Below are 22,970 nucleotides of genomic sequence, written 5' to 3'. Positions count from 1 at the left end.
AAATATTAATGAATGTTTTTTTTGAGCATAAAATCAGTATATTAGAATGATTTCTGAAGGATCATGTGACACTGAAGACTATGTTGAAAATTCAGCTTTCATCTGAGGAATAAATTACATTTTAAAATATATTAAAATAGAAAACAGTCATTTTAAATTGTCATAATATTTCACAATATTAATGTTTTTTTATCAAATAAATGCAGCCTTGGTGAGCAAAAGAGACTTCTTTTAAAAACATAACAAATCTTACCGATCTAAAACTTTTGACCAGTAGTGTATATATGAAATAAATATAAACATGTATTAAAAAATGTAAACACTCTCATTGTAAGATTTGCATACTAAACTGTGGCAGTTTTTTTTATTATTTGCATGCTGAATTGTGATTCACACTTTTACACTGCAAAGACTGTTGTGTTGTTTGTCGCTTCTCATACATGCTGAGTGTCATGACAACAGTGAAGTGCTTCTGATACAGCATTTCATTTGCACAGAACCAAAGGCTAAAACTTGAACCTTAACACTATTCTTCTGCTGCATTTCAAGCATTGAGCGTTCATTGAGCATACAGCGTTCTTCTGTTTTATTATTATTAGTAGTAGTAGTCGTAGTAAAGCTGTTCATTTAACACACTAATTTTGTTAATAATTGTATAATACAATAGTCTATATAAATGTAAAGTGATTTTTCTACCAGAATTTTTTCTTGGACTAATTCAAGCTTGAAATAAGCAAAGCATCTGCAGTAATTCACAAACAGGAATAGAAATATATATACTGTATATATACAGTATATACATATTTATGTATGTATTAAGTATGTATATTTAAGTATGTAACTTTTTTTTTCTTTGTTCAAAATTTACACAATTTCAAAAACGAGTCAATATATCATCAACCCTTCTTCCAAAACGAGTTTCTGTCTTACCCTGATTCACTATGCTAGGCCTATTATAAATGTTTAAGTTACACTTTATTTTAAGGTGACAGTTACATTGCACTTACTCAAATAAGTACTGGGTAGTATTAATTAACTATGTACTTACTATAGAGTTATGCTTAGGGTTAGGGTTTGGTTTAAGGTTAATTATTAGTAATTATGCATAATTTACTGTTATTACTATAGTAAGTACATGTAGTAACGTATAACTATGTCACCTTAAAATAAAGTGTTACGCGGCAGAACTCGTTATAAAACGACAATCAACATTGGTTTGGCTTTTTGGAGATGGCGAGAACCAAAACAGCATGATAATAACGCAGAACTAAGCATAACGTAACCATTAAACTCAGCAGGTGAATCAGGTGTGAACAGATAAATTGCCATATGAAACTCTCAAACAGAGTTGAATGTAAAGCATTATCTATTGAGAAGAGTCCTTTCATTATGGGTTATTTTAGCACTGTGCTGGAATTTATTCTCAAGGAAGTACCATGTTTATTAATGGGTATAGCTACAGTAACATCATCAGCTTGTCAGCTTGAGATCCTTTCTATCTTAACTGGTTAGATCTCTTAAGCCTAGTGGTGAATGTTTAATGAGCTGTAGGATAATATTCATTTGCACAGCCAAAGCACAACCAAAACAATGTTCTTCCGCAAAATGTATGCATTTTTTTGCTAGAAGACCAAAACTTACATACAGTAGTGTACCTTTTAAAAGTTTTTATTTTATTTTTTATCTTCACTGTGAAAACAGTGAAATTTGACAACGGCTAAGACGTGCTTGGCATATGTTCGAAAAAAAAAAAGAGCAGACTGAATGCAAGAAAAGTGTCCAGCGTTAATGGGCAATAATCTGCGTCTGACAGACTGACAAACTGAATAGATTGCTGTGGACTGTGGTTTAAGGATATGAAAATAAAACAATCAATATATTGACTTAAATTATATTCATTTGGGGGCTTTTCACAACTAATAATATATGTGATTCATTTGATTAATTAATAAGCATGCAGTATGATATTACAAATTAGATGAAAAAAAAAAAAAAATCATTGGATTGACAGACCTAACCATTAGTGATACCATGACACCTCTGGCAAGGTTTTAAAAATTCATGATTTATGACTGTGTTGAATTATACAGACAGCTGTTGGCTTAATCCTGAACATGTGCTGCAATTCCATAAAAAAATATTTAAAATATCATATCCTCAGGGATGAATACATTAAAATATTCATAATAAAATATGTAGGTCAGTAACTTCAGCTCTAATGGGAAATGAGGTTCGGATATTTGGAGTTCAACTGCCAATGGAGCTAAACCACAACCACCTGTTAGGACTCTTCATTTCATCCCCTTTCGTTTTCTTTTCATCCCCCTATCCTCTGTCTCCTTATCACCACTCTCCATGCCCTAAACCCCTCTCACCCTCCATGCTTCTTTATCCCTTCTCTTTCACACCATCAGTTTATACTTCTCAAATACGTTCCTGCTCTCTCACACGCCCTCCAATCACATTCGTTCCTTTTAGTTTCTCTCTCTCTCTCTCTCTCTCTCTCTCTCTCATATTAAGCAATATAAACTCTATTAATCTCTTTCACCCTCGATACACCACGATCTCCTCCCCTCTCTCTCTAAAACGCAATCTTTTCACAAACCACTTGACCTTAAAAGAAACAGACAACTCCACAATGCCATCGCTAGAAATGAGATGGCTAACAATCACTGTAGTACCTTAAAATACCAGATGTTAAAGGACAAACTTCTGCATTATTCAGTTTAAAATTTAATTAAAATATGTGGATCCTCCCCAAAAAAGATTAAAACTCATCACTCCAGGTAACAAACACTGCCTAAAGCATGCCCGTCATCTGCCCGTATCTGCTCATTCACTCTCTTTAAACTGTATATCAGCCTTTTCAATTAAATGCCAGCTCAGATGCAAACACACACAAACATGCTCATTTACATCACAAATAACTTGGCTATGAATAAAATGCAAAAACCGTGCACGTATTAGGAATTGTGAGAAGAAAACACACACACACACACACACACACACACACACACACACACACACACACACACACACACACACACACACACACACACACAACACTGTACCTATTTCTTATTGTCGTTTGCAGAATGAGAGCCTCTTGTTATTCTCAAGGAAAGAAAAGAGACTCACTGTATGGCATACACAATGGAGCTATTCAAGAACCATTTAAATTATGCCTACATTTTCACTTAGAAAACTGTTTCTAATAAGTACTTCCATAAAAGGAAAAAAATATGCCTAGATGTTTTCTAAAGGTTTTTATGGCCATGTTATGGATCATACATGATGCAACACAGCCATAAGAAAAGTGACCCTTAACCCCAGTTGTCAGAGGTCAGAATGCAAGACTAAAGTTAAACGATGATCTTTACTCATGTTTTAAAACTAGTTCATGGTTAAACTACCAAAGTAGTACCCCTATGCCAATTATTTCCTTCTGTTTTTTCAACTTCATTTACAAGTGGGTGGTGTATTAGAGCTGCATAATGAATAATCACATCCATGATTATGGATAGTAACTAACTGCATTGCATTATTTTATATTTTCTTATTTTTTTATTTTTTTGCAGAGGTTGAGAATTTAAAGCAATCACAGACATTTCGGTTGTGTTAATAAATGCAAGCATTTAAAACTACCAGTAACTACAACCAATCCTAAAACAGTTTCATCCTGGTTTAAACTGTTTGCTGTGGTACACAAAAATTAATGCTTTAGAAACACTACCTGACGCCAAAAAGAAGCTTCAAAACAGAAAGCACTGATAGTAATTTGAATTTATTTTCTGGTTTGCTATTTAGTTTGCACTCTCTTGGAATGTAGACTGTGGAATGTGGTTTATGGAAGTAAAATAACTACAGATGTCTTAGAAACAAAAAAATGCACTAATTGAAGAGTGCTGGCATTTTAACGCATTGTATTTTCAGGGCTTATATTTTTGGGAGCTAAAATTCAACATGATTGTATGTTTAAGCTGTGAATATTTCAAATGAAACATTTTATACACAATTTCATTATTATAACTTTCATTATTAGACTAATTGACATTATTATTACACATTTGATAATCCATATTCACCTTCCAGTTTTTTTTTTTTTTTTTTTTAAATATCACCTTTAACCCTCTGAGCCCTAAGAATGCGCCGCCGCGTTCTGCTGGATTTTTTCCTCATGACAGCGTAAACAACTTAAGAAAATAAACAGGGTGTGCTTTCAGCTGTCGCTGTCTCCGCGAGAAACTTTCTGAAAGACGTCTGAATAATGAACTGAACCTCAGCGAATACTTATCACACAAACATGAAACGTACGTCTAAAGAAAGCTTGAAATATCTACTTTCAAATAAACAATTCACATTTAAAACTAATATTCTCCTGGAAAATAAAATGGACTGAAAATTGCCTGTCAAATACAATTAATCCAAAATGCAGCTGCTAGAGTTCTTAACAGAAGCCGGTTGCATAAACCGCTAAGACTAGTCTTACAAGATAGTCATCAATCCAGTTATATCAGATCAAATGTGCATGATATATCTATTGCTTGAAATGAACAATATACACTAATTATTTTCCATTTGGTTTCTGTTTCTCATTCATCTCGGGATGATAATACACCAGCTCCAGTTTAGGAAACTGCAATCTGGAACTGGAATCTGGAAAGAGGGTGAAAGATTTCCCCCATAGATTTTGCAACAAATTCAAGCTGGTCGTGTGCATTGTCACATTGACAGAAAGCTGCTTAGTTTGAAGGTGATTTCTCTGTGAGCTGTGCTTCATCATCACTACACTACTGGCAATAGAAAATTGATGTTTTTTGCCCATGAAATTTGACCAGAATTTCACCTGAACACTAAAAGGCATAGACACATTGTTAATAACAATTCAACGCACTGTCAACGTAGTTGATTATAATGGCAACTTTTGCAACATACAACAGCGTTGTTATACTAACATAGTCATTGTGAGGTTGTCTTAATTTACTGAAGCATAACCAGCAAAAACGCAATTCAGGGACACAGATCTCTGCTTGCTAAGACATTCAGTTGCCATACACAAAATAAGTACTTTATAATATATAAATTCTATAATCGTTCTGCGCTATAGTGCATAGATAAAACAGGTGTGCTTCTTTGGAAATGTCCCTTTTCACAAAGCAGACACCCCTTGCCCTTCCCTTTGAGAATAACCTTTTAGTTTCTGTTGTGTGTTGAAAGCACTCCACTGCAAGAGATGCAATGTAAAGAAGCAATTAGACAAATGGCATATACACTCAAGTAATGCACCTTCCGTTATCCATTTCAAGAAAACCTTAGTCTATAGATTGAGTGACTTCATTAAAAAGTCCTCAAGCTATCCTCCATTTCCTAGATCCATTACAATGTGGCTGTGATCTAGATTCTATGCCAGTCCTCTATGCCCTGACTTTCCCAATTTTCTTCACTTCGACCTGCTTGGAGAGTACTTTGTGTTGTAAAAACTCCAAAAAAGACTGTGGGACCGCTTTGAGGGTTCCTTCGGGCCTCGAAAATACTCAGGAAGTCAGGCTGCTCTGTGTTTATGTGTGTCAGAGTGGGTGTCCTTTCTTCTGACCTACATTTGGAAAACCAGACTGGGAATGCAAGGTTCATATGTGGTTAAAATAAACATTAACTCTGCCAAGTAACAATAATCTGGTCCTGCAATTTCTGAGGAGGAAAAGGCAATCCATCCCCAAAGGATTCCAGTACAGTCAGACTCAGACTATGACTCCATGGCATTGGTTCATCTCAGCATTTGGCAGAACAATCAGAGGGTGATAGAGATACCTGTTCCCTTTTCCAGAAGATCTGTGGCTCAAGTAATTATTCAACTGTCTAAACTCCAGCACATATCCTGGAGCCATTTTACCATTTACAGATACATTCAGCTCCACTCCCACATCTTCACCTTATAAGCTAGATCTAGTTATTATATTTTATTGGATATGTATTCAACAAAACAATTCAAAAATCTTTCAGCAGTGCATTAATCAGATCTGCAATCAGATAATTTTTTCTTCAATTATTTGTACGAGAGGTTACTTACTGATTCTTTTCAACTTGTAGAACCAATTTCAAGTCCTGGGCTGAGACCAGAATCTCTCCCCTCTCTGGGAACTTGTCCTGATGAGCAGAAAAGTACAGACTCAGGTCAGTAAATCTTACTTTTTTACAGTTTCAGATCAGTTTCAGATCTACTTTTTTGTATTATTTAAAAAATTAGTACTTTTATGCAGCAAGAAGGCATGAAATTGACCAAAAGTGGCAGTAAAGACATTTACATAGTTACGAAAGTTTTGTATTTCAAATAAATGCTGTTCTTCTGAATGTCCTATTCATCTGAGAATATTTAACAATCAAAGCTGACGTAATGATGCAATTGGTCACGAGACACACGGCCAATGCTGTTTCATAATTAAAGCTGACGTAACACTTCCTCAGGCGGCAATTTTTAAATGTGTGCACAGGATGTACGCAGATGGAGACGGTGATCTTCACACAAATCATCGTTTGGACTCTTGGAATATTTGTTCTTTTTGAATGAAGAGTCCAACAAATAGTTTAAGGGGGAGTGGAGGGTGGGAGGAGCCAAGGGGGAGCCCGGAGCAGGAGGAGCCAGATGTTGGTCCAGATACCAATCACGACCAAGTCTGAAGTCTGCGGTCTACGGTGGGATCTCGTATCTTCATCGTGCCGGTCGGCGGTGGCGGATGGCTAGTCTCTGGATGTAAAGTGGGGCTGGTGCGGTCCTCAGCCGGGCTGATGGTGAACGGGGAGTTGTTGTTCACCAGCTCCCACTCCACGAATGCGGCGAAGTCTTCCCTTGGACCGCCCCCTGTAATGCGTGCCTTGGAGCGGTCCGGGTAGTGTGTCTGGCAGGCAAGCTGGATAAAGTCCAGAGTGTGTTCTTTCAGCGGACGGTATATGTACAATATACATGTAACAGTATCTGCCTGTTATATCCTGTGTTTTATATAATATAATACACAAATTATCACTCCCAAGGTGTCAAAAACTGAAGCATGGTCAAGTGCCTTCAATGTCACAATTAAGACGTTAAAGGTTCCCCTAGGCATCACGGTATCGACGAACAGGGAACTCTATTGATTTAAATAAGAAACCTTTGGCGTCAGACGCGTTGGACATGGGAATGTTATCGTCATAATGAAATTATATATTGGGTTATAATTTTGCCAGTATGAAAGACAGCAGTAATGGCTGCTAAAAATTCAATAATATTAACTGTGTACTTGCATGTTTGTAATAATATTTCTCAATAATACTGTTTTGCTGTAATTTTTTATTTTGATGCAATTAATGCAACGGGAACTGAATGTTAATGTATATTTAAATAAATATACTACATTTTGAACGAATGTTGACATAAAACCCTCTAAGCGTTAAGATTTAGAGATATTTTCAGTGGAGATTTTAAAGCTTCAATAATATGGAAGTCAAATCAAAAGTAAAGAGCTCTCTCCAAAAACCATATCATCCAAAACAACTGTATTGTTTTTTTGTTTTTTTAAATTAGCTCTTTTTTTTTTAGTCAGCTGCACACTTAAAGCCTGCCATAAAGGAAAGACATTGTGTTGAAGCCAACGGGCCAGAGCTAGTGTTTAGCATGTGTTTACTCTGCATGCCCTGCTTGTGGTTAGCTGTGCTAGCAGATAAAACGGGTAGGAATCTCAAGACTTTGATCCTCCATGTAAACCCTTTCCAAAAAGTCAGACATCAGTAGACATGAACTCCTCCCTCCAGCCATCAAAAGTCCTGCGATACAAATGGAAAATGTCTTAGTCCAGCGGCAACCCAAGTCAGTAAGATGTTCAATAGACCTTGGGGAGAGTGTTGTATAAACAGTACCCCTATGGGACCACACATGAAATGACTGGAGTAGCAGAGAATAGTGATGATTCCAAATGTGAAACATCTTGCTGCTAGCACATTCTGAGAAAGTAATTTGATGGTGGCAGTGTTTGTGAATTATTACTATCCTGCTTGCTATTGCTCATATAGGAAGATGGAAGATGATAAAACCAGCAAAAAAAAAAAAAAAAAAAGCAATTAGATTTACAACAAAGGAGGTACTCAAGATATATCTACTGTAGGAACTGGAGAGACCAGAACAACCAATAAACCACATAAACATGACCGTGGAAACTAAGCACAACACCCTAGAAACTTTTTCACAGCCAACCCACCACTAATATTTTAAATTTGTTGCATAGCAACAACCTGGGATCCACCCACAACTTTTGCATGGGCAAGAACCACTAATATCTTTGTAAAATGTAGCAATCACATAGCGACACCATTAACAACCACATAGCAACACCCTGCCATCACCCCAACACCCGATAAACTTTTGCACAGGCAATTGCCACTCCTCAACAAATGTAGGAGCCACATAGCAACCACAAAGAAACTCCCTGGCAACCCCTATAATACCCTAGCAACTTGTGCATGGGAAAGACTCACTCACATTTTAATACCAAAAATGTAGAGTCCACATACGAATGTCCTCAACTACAGACAACATTTACACACATATTTTCTTTAGAAAATGTAGCAACACCCTTAGAAACTGCATAGTAATGCCCTGACAACCACCCACATCACCTTAGTGACTCTCTTAGTGACTCTGGCTAGCGGCACTTACATTTTCCTCAAACAAATGTATAAAATGTCAGAAAAAGTACAACTCTAGTTTCTAGTGCAACTGTGGAGGAATTATTGGAACATAAAGACATATTTTCTATGTGAAGAGAGGAAGTGCATTAGAAATCACAGGACTACACATATATACATCTGTTAGATTGTTCTAGGTTGAGGGGGAGTTTCAGTCCATGGGATAAAGGAAGACGAGATGAGGATGTTTAAAACAATCACATCTCACAAATCAAAAACGTTGAGATGGAAGAAATGAGGAGTTACGGAGGGGGTCACTTTTCCTGAACATGCAAGAGCTTCATGCCGCCATTTTTTGGATAGGCATTTATGCATAGGCATTCTAGGCAGGTGCCTATGCTCACAATAAAAATAATTAGTAAATCTTGTTATTACTAAACCTCGTAACTCCATTGGCTCCTCAAACTGTCGGTAAAACCTCATAACTCCACTACCTTCTTGAATCTTTAAAGGGATAGTTTAGTATTGATTTTTTCCTACTATGGAAGTCAATGGGGTCCATCAGTCGTTTGGTTACCGACTTTCTTCAAAATATCTTCTTTTGTGTTCAGCAGAAGAAAGAAAGTCATGCAGATTTGGAACAACTTGAGGGAGAGTAAATGATGACAGAATTTTCATTTTTGGGTGAACTATCCCTTTAAAGAAGTGCCACACACAGTTAAGACCGTCTCTGCTTGCTTGCAATGCAAAGGTAAATAAAGAACTGGTTGTTTGAATAAGAACAGCATTTTCTTTACACAAGAAATTCATCTCTTTACCATCGAATCATCATAGAGTGCAACAGTTTGGTTTCCAGAAGTAAAAACTTGATTTTGATTTTGAACAATAACTTATAAACCCTTAAAGATGAGGTTGTTAATCCATGGTATTTGCTTCCGCTGAAGCCATCAACCCGGATTATTTCATCTTATTTTTTAAAATAACCATGTTTAACAGTGGAATTCCTGCATGGTGAAAAACTACATGATGCTGTACAGAAAATGACACCAATCAGAGAGTCGGAAAAGCAACACGGTCTAAAATAGCTCCGCCCACTTCCATGGAGCACTGCGAATGACGTAATAGTCATCGCTCTCAAAATACTGAAATGTTGCATATTTTGCAATACACTTAAAATACATTTTTTTATACATTTGTAAATGAGTAGTCTTACTGTATATTTATCCATAGTTTTAATTTGATTATGCTGTTCGCAGTGCTTCATGGGCTTGTAGTTCTTTCCCTCACTAAAACCGTTAAGTACACAGTTTAGTACATTTGTCATTCTGTCCAACTTTTTGTTTTAAATGAAAATTTGTAGTGTTGTGATTCGCCTCGTAGCCAATTTGCTTGGTTCATGACTTATAACTGAAATATTGGAGAGAAAAAAAGAAAACCAGCAGCGCTGAAAAAGTGTGAGGGCATTGTTGCACTCCATTGCCAATACTGTCTTAAATGGCCAGCACGTAGCTCTTCATCTTTTTTTAACATGAAATGAAAATTAATTTTGCCTGTCACAATATGAGGTAAATCCAGCCCTGCATGCCGCTGTCAAAGAGACAGGTGAAGGGACGAAAGAAGATGTCAGAGGACAGCGGGATAAATTGATGTTAGAAAAAGGGAGATAGAAAGATGAAGACAAAAACAAAACTGCTTGGAAGTGATTGTACAAAAATTGTAGATGACAGAAGTTGTCGTAATGTTCTGTGTTAAGTTCCTTCAGTAATGCTGTTGGAATTCAGATCCCCAGACTTAGAAGTCAAAACATGTCGGCACACCCTAAATCTGTTATCGTTTAACATTTCATTCCTGTCAAATGCTTGATTTGTGTTAGTTCTATTTGCACTCTATGTCACAGGCACAGCCAATTTAGTCTAGGTCACTTTGGCAACAAAAAAAAAAATATATATATATATCTTCTGAATAGTAGGTAGAAATAACATGTACTTGTATCCCCAGACACATTCCTCTATTGATGATGATATCTTACTTAAAAAAACACAGATTAAGAATACCCTTTCAGATACCTCTCTAGACTCTTCATCACCTCAAGTTTAAATATTTATATGAGGGGAATCGGTTGTTCCACTGTTGACATGATTACATCTGAATGATAAATGAAAGAGCAACACAAAGCCAGGGAGGTGGGCATTGAGGTGCGTGGTATCCGCAGTCCCAGAGCTCATGCTGGGCTGCAAGCTTGTAGTCTTTTGAAAGACTGCACCATACTAGGGCTTTACATTTGTGCCAAGGCATGCATATCAGCTGAACATTTTCATACATAATAGAACATTAAAAAGAAAAATATAAAGGAAAAGCTACTCTTCACATTTCCAAACCTTTAATATTTTAGATTTCACAAAAGGAGACATTTCCAAATCTTCTTCAGACTGTCGGCAAAAGTGGCCCAAAACTAACACCTCATTTCCATCAAGCGGTACGGCACAGCACAGTTCAGTACGGTACACAATTTGCTGGTTCCATTGTCAGAAGTTGTGAATGGTACCCTAATCCCGAACCGTACTCTTCCACTGTCACAGGTGGTTGCAGGAAGGCAGACAGAGACAAAGATATATTTCCAAGAACGAAGGTTTAATGTAATTAAATACAGGACAGCAGAAGAGGTAGTAACTCACACTAAATATAATGGAGATCTGATGAAGACTGACTGAACAGACAGAACTTAAATACAAACAGATTACACTGATTAACAGAACACCGGTGATACGGATGACGATGACTAAACCGGTGATACAACTGAACTGATTATGACAGTAACCATGGAAACGAAGGAGTGGCGGGAAAAGAACAAAGGAAAACAGGAACAAATTGAAACACAAACTGAAAGTCCAAACATACACTGACACGTGACATCCACTTTTCCCTAGCACAGTAGTCCGCTATTAAAGGGTGGAGCTAGACTCACTGCAGAAAGTTGATTGGCTGACAGAGAATCGTCACTTGCGCGTGCATTTCAGCTGTGTTTTTCCTTGCAGCCTGCAGCCTTTGTTCAAACAAAGCTTGTCTTCTTCTTGTGACAAAAAGCCACATGACGAGAAGCAAGAACAAGAACAACTGTACTGTATTGAACTGTACCATACCGCTCGGTGGAAACCTGCTTATACAGTACCTGTCAAAGTGTTTTTAAATGTTTTTGAAAGTAGTATCTTATGCTCAGCAAGGCTGCATTTATTTAATCAAAATTACAGTAAAAACAGTAATATTGTTAAATATTTTTACAATTTTAAATAATTGTTTTCTATTTTTATCAATTAAAAAGTGTAATTTATTTCTGCTGAAAGCTGAATTTGCAGAATCATTACTCCAATCTTTAGTCGCATGGTCTTTCAGAAATCATTTTAATATACTGATTTGCTGCTCAAGAAACATGTATTATTAGCCGCTTTCTGACCAAGTAGTTACAGGAACTTAGTTATAGGAACTGTCCACTTCTAAACAGTTCTATGAACTACTCTCCCCCAAACTCGGTTTTGCTGTTTGCATTCGCACTGGCCAAGTGGCCATAGAGCTGGTAAGTCCCGCCCCTTCCGCTAACCCCGCTGGACCTCTAGGTTGAAAAATCGTCAATGCAAGTGAATGGGAGAAAATAATTATTTTCTGGTCCCGTTTGAATTTTGCCATGAATGTGAACATATGTTGTCTGTGAATTTTTTATATAACTTTTCGTGTAAAGAATGCTACAATTTAGCGGGTAGAAGTTTGATACGGTTAGACTTTGTGTGAGAGCACTTTGTGGACTACAACTCTTCGCTGCTTTCGACGCGTTTGAAACGTCAACACCACTAGCACACGGACACTAGCTCACGGATCCCGCTAAACATGGCTGTGTCTTTGGTGCACTTCACCGCCTTCTTTCAGGGAGAGGACAAAATCGTTGAGGTTGGCGAAAACCATGGGTAAGTCAACTTTATGGGGTGACGTCACATAGGCGACATGTAGTCTTTCTCGCTATGTCTTTTCCACAACTGCTAGCCGAAGAATCATACCATATACTGTCAAACTCGTAACAAGAAAAGTTATAAAATTCACAGACAACATATGTTCACATTCATGGCACAATTCAAACGGGACCAGAAAATAATTATTTTCTCCCATTCACTTGCATTGACGAATTTTCAACCTAGAGGTCCAGCGGGGTTTTGCGGAAGGGGCGGGACTTACCAGCTCTATAGGAACTGGTAGGAGGGGTAAGGGAGTGACGCAAGCACGGTGACTTTAATTTTGACGGCACTGAGAGCGCCAGAGCAAACAATGCTCGCATTCTCTGTGTTTATTAGTTAGTGATCTGTCTAACAGTACTGTTTAATATCTTATTAGATAGAACTGTTATAGAAAGTAGACAGTATATGAAAAAAAAAGCTTATGCCGTGTGGTTGATGTCCAGTGTTGCTAGCTGGGCAGATAAACATAATCATGTTTGGCTTGGTCCCCTCAAAGTTGCGTTGGATTTTCTCTTCAGCATAAAGGTTTAGAGACCCATCTATCACTGTTTTCCATGTTTGTATAGTTAGTTTATGGAGTAAATATATAGGCTATAATCTGTGTGTTTACATTCTAGCTGTTTTAAAAATGGCGGGTGCTGGTGTTCCGCGTGCGTTTGGTCATCAGCGTACACTAACGTCACGGATAGTTCCTATAGTGCTGGTTTAGACCCTACTCTGAAGTAGGACCTAAATTAGTTCCTCCAAATGGAGTTCCTAGAACTAAAATCGTTCCTAGTCGGCGTGTTCGCACCACGGGAACATCCGGGTACTTTAGCCAATAGTTCTGAGAACTGTGAAAAGGTTCCTCCGGTCGGAAAGCGGTTACTGTTGTTATCAACTTTGTATCTACTTTTGCTACATTTTTGTGGAAACAATGATACCCTTCAAACAATTGTGGTAAGAAGATTAAAAAACAGAGAAATTATTACTTTTATTAATCAAGGATGCATTAAATTGCTCAAAAGTGACAGTGAAGAAATGTAAAATGTTAAAAAAGATTTGTATTTAATAAATGCTTTAATAAATGTAATACATAATTGTAATAAATGCAAATAAATTTTGTTTATTGAACTTTCTATTCATCGAAGATTCCTGAAAAATGTATCACCATTTCCACAAAAATGTTAAGCAGCATAACTATTTTCAACGTTGATAATAATAATAATAATAATAATAAGAGCAGCAAATCATAATCTGAAGGATCGTGTGACACTGAAGACTGGAGTAATGATGCTGAAATTCATATATTTTAAATCATATTCAAATAGAAAACAGCTCTTTTAATTTGTAATAATATTTCAAAACTAATATATATATATATATATATATATTTACAGTTTTCTTTTTTTATTAAACAGAAAGTCTTTTCTTTATTGAAGAAAGAAAGTCAAATGGGTGAACTATATCCCTTTAAAAATTTTAGACTTTTAAAAGCACCCTCCTTATGTTTGCGATTACTCTTCCAAATGATGTAATGATCTGTACCAATGCATTTTAGGTTAGGCAATCCCACATTGAAATAATGAAATTCTAGCTATGAGAGCTGTAGGGGTCGAAAATAATGTATTGCCGTGTCCGTGTGAAGTGTTTTGAAAATATTGAAATTATAGAGATGCATTCAAATTTGAAGTGTTTTCACACTCAGTTTTTCACTCAGCCTGCTTCACAGAGCGCCAACTTGGGCTTTGCTTTGGTTAATATTCTGATAAGTTTAGGAACATGACATCCTTTATCAGAGAGCATGATAGCACATAATAGCAAGCTGGGACCACAGAGGAACCTCATAAAAGTGTGTTTACATCAGCTGAGGAAAATCAAAGGAAATGTGATTTCATGTTAAATCTTTTCGCTTTTCAGTGTGACAAATTGTCCCAGTTTCATCTTCACTTGGTAAGGAAGCTAATTCTCAGTTCTTTTGTGCATACATTTTCCTTTGAACTTACTGGACACATTTTGACTAATGGAGGTAAGAAATTATTGAGCTTCCCGGCGCTACACATACGAGACCTTTTATAGTGCAGTTATCAGCTTTCGTAGACAGACGGCTTTGAGAGATGTGGAATCAGCTATGAGGACAATCTTTTTAATATAACCTGTCTGCCATTAAGGGAGCTGTGTGCACCAGATCAAATTTACCACAGTCTCCTCATGACATTCTATCCTGAAGGGCTCATCATCGCTCATTCTTTGTGTGTGACTATGTCAAAGAGGAGTCACACAAGAGATGATTTACGGGAAATTAACTGGGGCTAAAGTCGGCTAGCCAAACCAATGGCTCCTGGCCATCAAACACAGGATTTTGATAGAAGTTACTCTTCTATATTTATCTAAGACCTCAGTCTCAGACTTCTGACCATATTGTTCAGTTTATTCTGGCCATGCTTAGACAGGAAGAGAATGACTGGCATGTCAACGACATACAAACAGTAACGATAGCATCAGTTTTACAGTATTAATTTGAACGCTAGTCCTCATCCTTTGGAAGTGTTCATGGAAAGTGAATTTGCTTTCGCAGCGCAGAGAAAAAGCAGTCTCTCGATAACGATACAATGCCTCAGCTACAACTTAAAGGGATACTCCACTTTAAAATGAAAATTCTGTCATCATATACTCACCCTCATGTTGTTCCAAACCTGTATGAATCTGCTGAACAGAAAGGAAGATATTTAGAAGAATGTCAGTAACTGGACAGTTTCTGGTACCATTGACTTCCATAGTGGGAAAAAATATATATATACTATGGAAGTCAATGGTACCAGAAACTGTCTGGTTACTGACATTCTTCTAAATATCTTCCTTTCTGTTCAGCAGAAGAAAGAAATTCATACAGGTTTGGAACAACAAGAGGGTGAGTATATGATGACACAATTTTCATACAGTACAATTTACATTTGGCCTTCAAATCTTCATTGGCTTTATAGTGTTCAGTGCTTGAACATATGATAAAAACATCTTCACAACAACACCTGACACAGCTGTTTTTTACCTTTTTTAAATAAAAGTATTTCAATGTCATTTAGAATAATGGTACTGAAGTATATATCTGAATACATGGAACACCTGAAAAGACTTTCATAGCTGTGCGATTAATCGAAATCGTAATAAAATTGCGATGTGAGCATCCGCAATTTCTAAACCTCAGAAAGCATGATTTTCCGGCCAGTCCCCCTCAGTGTGCAAGTGCAAGAACAGAACAGAGCGAGTTTATCGTTATGACAGAAGACAGCACAGAAACAGGGAAGGTGAATTCAGGGCCGGATAAGGACTTGGCCAAAAATATTTTGCATGGGAATATTTTGGATGAAGGAGAGATGCAGGATACAGGATATCACAATATTGATCAAAAAGTTGTGATAGTATTCGGTAATTCAGATCGAGGGTGTTCAGTGTACAGTAGTGCACACACACACACACACACACACACACACACACACACACACACACACACACACACACACACACACACACACACACACACACACACACACACACTTAAATCTAACCTTGGCACACAAAGCCAGATGCATACTACTTGATTACGCACAATCTTCACATTCCACTCACAAAGACCTGCAAAATCTTTGAATGCCTACCTTTTTGAACATATGTCCAGACAGTTTTGGAATGAAAATATGACTCACAACATACTTGAGAAAGAAAAAAGAAGAAAAAAAGAAACCTTGATGTCCTCCAACAGAACCATTAAAATGAATTTATTTTTGGTTAGCCGTTCTCATGCACATCCACATCTCAACAAAAGTGAGTCATCTGTCCAACAAAACAACACTGAATGAAGAAACATTATTAAATAATAAAACTGGCCATGTCTCAGCTAGTTTTTGTATGCTGCATTGTGTGCCGATGTGTGTTTGTGTGTGTGTGTGTGTGTGTCTGAGCATTCAGTGCTGCTTTTCTAAACTCCCCACATCATTTTATATAAGATTTGCTGAACCATACAAAAGGCGACATTCAGTTGGAGCATGTGGATTGTGCCAGACCGTCTTATTATTTGGCTTATCAATTCTTTAACACACCTACCTACCTTCAGACTAGCACACAAACACACACACACACTCACATTAAAAACCCTATTAAACTAGTTCATAAAAAACTGTCATTATGTATGCTTTATACAAGGAACATGTATTCACCTACTTGTGAGTGTGACCCAAATGCCAGGCGGGTTCATCTCGGGGACCTACGGCCAGAGACAAATGAGCCTATTCCGTCATAGCTGCAAATTCAGCAGCATCTTCAACTACTTCACTTCTTAAAGTAGGACTTCATACTCAATTCAATTCAATTCCATTTAAGTGTTTGCTCTACTTCTGGAGGTCAAAAAAGTGTAATGCTTTCAGTGCAAAAAATAGAAACAAGAGGAGGACAGAAAATGCCTTGGTGGTAGAGAAAGGACAGGGGGAGATGGAGTTAGGGATAAAATAAAAAAGATAGAGCCATACGGAGAGTGACTGTGATGGAGCGGTGAATGAAAGGGAGGAGAGAATGATTGAGGGTGAAAGCCAGAGAGAGAGATAGTGAAGAGAAGAAAGAGGAACGAGGGGGAAAACAAATTTAATTCCTTGCAGGATTGCTGGTGTCGAACGTGCTTATTTTTGTTTCATGGAATCCTCCCGAGTAACTTCTCACTTTCATTCTTTCGGTTCTTGTTCTCTAAATGAACTGAAGGTATTTTCTCTCTTAATGTTGTATTTCTACTAAATTGCATTTTATATAGAATGTCAAGCACCAATAATTTGGTGTAACAATTGTAACTTGATCTGAGTACCGATCATCACATACTATCAGGTGGAATTAAAATGATATAAAATTAGGAATTATGCGAATAACATAAAAGCACAAACACAGAAACAAAATATATTATGTAAGTAGTTTGCAAGGCGCAACTGTTTATGAAGCTCAACCTCTTTATAGTAATCCTTCAGCCTTTCATTCGTTCCTCTGTCCATTCATCTTCTCATTTTCCGAGAGATGACGTTTATTTTTATTCAAAAAATGCAAAATTCACATATACTGTATATTATCATTGATTATAGCATAATATGTAAATGTATACTTGCTATAAATTCTGAAAAAATTTCAGCTGTTCAATTTCTTCATTCCACAATAAATATCATTGACTTTAAGTAGTCTTAATAAAAGTGGCAAATCAGATCAGTCTCACATTTTCAGCCTCTTTTCCTCAACACTGTATACTGGTGGCTTCATCCTGCTCTGGGTTTTTCAGCAGGAGGAACTGGAAAATTTGTCATCGAGGGCAGTATGGCTGAAGCAAAACTGACAGGTCCATGAGACTATTTTCCAGCAGTAAAGTGACACGAAGCAAAAACATAAACTTGACAAATAAACTGAAATTATTTGTGTGTAACTCAAGACAAAAGACCAAAACAGTTATGGACAATCATTGTGATTGCGCTAGATGTTAAGTATTAGCCTAAACAAACCTGACAATTATCTCAGATATCAAACATAACTCATTAGCCTTGGCTCATGTTGGTGTGCTCATTATAAATAGCTCGGCGTAGTGCCTGAAAAAATCTGATTTATGTCTTCTCTGAGACAATACCAGACAAAGTTATAAGTATTTGGACACCGAAGTCACACTTTAAATGCCCATTTTAAAATATCATTGCAATAGACACAAAATATCAAGTCTCATCTGCCAACAAATTTTCTAACTAACTTCACTTTTGAGCTATTATCTACTTTCACACATTAACAATGAACGTGACTGACAATCTGTAAGTTTACCAAAACAATGTTTCCGTTGTTTTGTGATTTTCAACCTACACACTTCTTTTTGTGAAATGGTTTGCTTGAAAAATATGTTTGTGCTAAATTTCTTTCAAATAAATGTCACTTGTTTTGATATTTTGTAAAATACATTTACATTTTGTGTCTTTAATGTACATAGGCCTACAAATACTTTTTGTGAACCATGTAAATTTAACAAATAAAGGGCAGATTTACTAAACAGGGCAAATTAGCTTTGCACGATCTGCTGACAATGCGTATTAAAGGAGAACTCCGGTCAATTTTAACATTGAGCTAATTTTTTTGTAAATTTGGAGTGCTGTCAATACAGAGAACTCGACGATTGTCGAGTTCACCCGCATAGGTTTAGTTATCTATGATCACGCGCGTGAACTCGATAATTGATTACTATGGACTTCGACCGAAAACAGGATGTAAATACAGGTATGTGCGCTGGCTGAAATAACATCATTTTTATTCATATCTTTCACATCTACTGCAGTCAGATTCACCCGTGTTCACTCTAAAGGAATCACTCACATGATCTGTGCACTTGTAATGACACATCAAGGATGTTAAGAGGCTAAAAGCTGGTTTAAAACTTGCCCCATTGAAGTCAACAGGGTGCAAATTTTAAAAAGAGGATAACTCGGTGTAGGCAACACCGATTTTTGTCGTTGTTTTCCGTATTGACAGCACTCCAAATGTACAAAAAAATTAGCTCAATGTTAAAATTGACCGGAGTTCTCCTTTAAAGAACCATAATGACCAACGCAATCTACCAGGTAGCATCTGGTTTAAGACGTTCTTTTTTTGGGCGGTAAATAATGGCGCAAACACCAGTACATTGACGAGCGGTGAGCGCAATCTTTAGTAAATCACCTTGCATGATTCATTTAAATACTCTCCTCCCATAAATGTTGTGTCTGAAATGGAATCTCCTAAAAATGCATATGCAATTTTTCACTGCGTGTCTTTAGTAAATCCTGACAGTAGTTTTTTTAGCGCCAAAAGAGGGTTTGCGCTGGCGCAAGCTGTTAGTAAATATCTCCCTAAGTATTTGAGACAAGGAAAAATGGAAAAACTAGACCATACGCTCAATGCTTGGTGAGACGCACATAAAAGGAGCCAGAGAGTGGTCTTCTTTTACTATAAGTAGCTAAAATTTTTCTTCATACGCTCTGTGTTCTGGCAGGCATCCTGTTCGCCTGCCCCCATCCTTAGGGAAGAGTGTCTGTGTGTGTGTCTTTGTTTCAGCGTATAAAATTACATCCGCCTGACATGCATTCAGCCAAGCTCCAAACAGCACAGTGACTCATTACATCATCACCAGAAGAGCCAGAAGTTCAATCAAACGTCCAGATTCTCACGAACACACACATAATGTTTTTTTTTTTTTTGTCTATTTGTGAAGTCAACTATTAAGTGAACATGTGAGCCTGTGAGAGACCCCAACAAAGCTGCGTTCACAGTGACAGCTATTCAGTCGCTTGAGATTGTAGAGTTTATGAGCTGTTGGTTTCTAGTAGGAATCTCCTCTCTCCCACTGGTTGTCGCTTTGGTCCTCATCTGCAGAAAGTCGAGCTCTGCTCTTGCTGCATTTGGCAACAGTCGCTGTGTTGCAGGAAATTGTCAACTCTTATAGAAAATGAACGATATCCGATCATTTTGTTGAGCCATATAAAGTAATTCATGTTCCAGTAAATTGACTAATCTTACAATTTCCATGAAATCAGGCAATGTGATTGGTTATTCCTCTCTACAGATGGTGACATATTCACAGGCTGGGCCTAAATGTCAAGAAGTTGCCATCACATCAATTGTCAGCACCACTAGCAAAACAACAGCTGACAGAATCTGTTTGGCTCCAGACACTCAGTCAAAAGCGTCACGTGTATTCAAACACAGCACATGCTTCCCAATTCTGTGGATTTTAAAAAAGCGAATTTTAAATAAACAAACAAACAAACGAATAAATACATTTAATCACCCATTCACATATCTAAATTTGGTTTGTCCAATTAAGATGAATTTTGCACAGATCAGTTGCTTAAAACTGAAAACTAATGCTGACAACTTGTATGACTCTTCCCCCATGGATCAGTGTCAAAGCTTTTTTATTAGGGCTGTCAAAAGATTAATCGCGATTAATCGCATCCAAAATAAAAGTTTGTGTTTACATAATATATGTGTGTGTACTGTGTATAATTATCTTGTATATATAAATACACATGCATGTATATATTTAAGAAATATTTGCATACATATAATGTATATATTTATATGTAATTTATATTATATATAAATATAATTTTTTTATATATAAATTACACATTTTTCTTAAATATATACAAGCATGTGTGTGTATTTATGTATACAAATTTAATTATACACAGTACACACACATATATTATTTAAACACAAACTTTTATTTTGGATGCGATTAATCGCGATTAATCTTTTGACAGCCCTATTTTTTTATGCATTAGAAATGTATGGTAATCACTAGTTAAGTTGCAATTTTACTTGGTTTGTTAAGAATCATCTTACATTTATAAAGAACTACTAAATAGCTAATTAAAAAATATACATATGTTATGTCTTATCTCGCCTAAGGCACAAAGTGAGCCAGGATTGGCACTAGTGCCCCTTCAAAAAAAGGAAAAAAGAAAAAAGATTTATGATGCCTCTGCTGAGTTATGCCACGGCATGATAGTAAGGCCCATAATAAAGACAGACACTAAACCAAATATAAAAACTGAAGAATGGCAAAATTCCCACTAAGAACCACACAAATTGGACCAGATGTCCATAGATTGACCATGCAACAAATTATAAGTGGCAAAAAATATCTCAAACAACAGACTTACAGGATCTCTGTGCATATAAATATAAAATATGTTAGTGCTTATTATTGTATGTTCGTCATTGTTCTAATGTAGGTTCAACTGGACTGGGTTTGTTTGAGGCATTTATCTTGACATTTGCAGGCTGTCTCAGGGTTTCACAACAAGCCAAACAGGTTAGTAGCCTCCGAAGGGCATTGAGTTTGAGACCGAGCACAGATGTCAATACAACAGAGAAGAGGGCAGATAAATCAGACTGAGTGGATGTTCCAGAGGAGTGCACAAGGACGTGTGCACATTCACATGTGTGTGGCCGGCCGTGTATTACAGCACATGAAATGCAGCAGCACTATTCAAGGGTAGGAATCCATTAGAGTGGAAAACTTTAGTAGAGAAAGCTGGGAATTTAAATCAGCCAATGGGAATGGATTCCTCTGGGCAGGTCAAACTATTTCACTAGTGAACTTTATGGATTATTTATAAGATGTATAAAATTGACATGGGGTTTTCAACTGGAGAGTGGGTGGTCGATATATATGGTATATAATATTCATATTGCTTTTAACAACAATCTAACGGGTGGATAGATGGGTAAGTAGATGGAGAAATGGGTAGAATTATACTCTTCATGTGACAACACATAATCAATAAACATGATGAGCAGGTGCCTGAAATCCCACAACATTGTTGTCATTGATTTGAACAAAAGGGGGCTCTTTTAGATCATTCAGAAGGCAGGCAGTCTCCTAGTCTGCACATAATTATCAAGCTCTTCCAAGAGAACATGAAGGGAAACCTTTTTAGTTGCTTGTTAGAAACTCTAAATGTTAGAACACCTGCAGCGGCCAAAAGCAAGGCTCTGTCTGGATTCCAGGCCTTTCCTCCTAATTGAAGAAAGCTGCAAGAGGGAACAACTCCTTCTAAGGACCCATTGGACTGGCTTGTAAGACGCTGGCTTGGCCATTTTCATGTAGAGAAAACTCATTATGTTGTCCGTCATGGGGCAACGCACCACTAAAAACGTTTGCCACCGTGCTGATATCCACAAACACATTGGCCAAGCTGCATTGCTCAACTCTTCGTATATGTATGGAAATGTAACAACTCAGTGCTAAGACCAAGACAACTGTGTACAATGTGTCTTTAGTACGCTATCTAACTAAATGTCACCCTAGTGAGGAGTCTCCTGGCAGTTTGCATAAAACTGATAAATATTTTATGTTATAAATATAAGAATATGTTTGTGGTGAATATTTAAACATATATTTTTTAATTATCGTTACCTAGTGCCTTACCTTAAATGCAGTTTCAGTCTCCTGCTGTGCTGTACCGTGAGAGATCCAGTGTGCCGTCACTCTCTGTCCCCTGTCTTCCACTGAAAAGAAAGAGATGCTCAGATCATGAGAAGAAAAAAACAATGGATACTGACATTTGAACCTCACTTTTAGGATCAATGGCATATAAGAGTGTCCATGATGAAGAAAAGTACAAATGAATACATTTTTTTTCAGCATGGATGAATTCAATTGATAAGACATTTATAATGTTAGATTTCAATTTCAAATAAATGCTGTTCGTTTGACTTTGAATCAAAGATTTCTGAAAAAAAGAAAGTTCCTGTTAAGCATCACAACTGTTTTCAAATAAACGTTTCTTG

General features: G+C 36.9%; 1 protein-coding gene across 2 annotated transcripts in view; it reads right to left on the bottom strand.

Annotated features, from left to right (window-relative positions):
* Positions 1-22,970, bottom strand: part of adam19a (ADAM metallopeptidase domain 19a) — a 103,221-nt gene that overhangs the window by 66,825 nt on the left and 13,426 nt on the right. For both annotated transcript variants that reach the window (XM_081348457.1, XM_081348458.1), the window contains exons 2-3: positions 22,609-22,688; positions 6,068-6,144 (exon numbers count right to left, since the gene is read on the bottom strand). In XM_081348457.1, the coding sequence (XP_081204583.1) occupies positions 6,068-6,144; positions 22,609-22,688 (157 nt within the window). The remainder of the gene's footprint in view (positions 1-6,067; positions 6,145-22,608; positions 22,689-22,970) is intronic.

The sequence above is a fragment of the Scardinius erythrophthalmus genome, assembly GCF_964197995.2.
Source record: "Scardinius erythrophthalmus genome assembly, chromosome: 2".
Taxonomy (NCBI): Eukaryota; Metazoa; Chordata; class Actinopteri; order Cypriniformes; family Leuciscidae; genus Scardinius; species Scardinius erythrophthalmus.
This window is presented reverse-complemented; position numbering and strand designations above follow the sequence as displayed.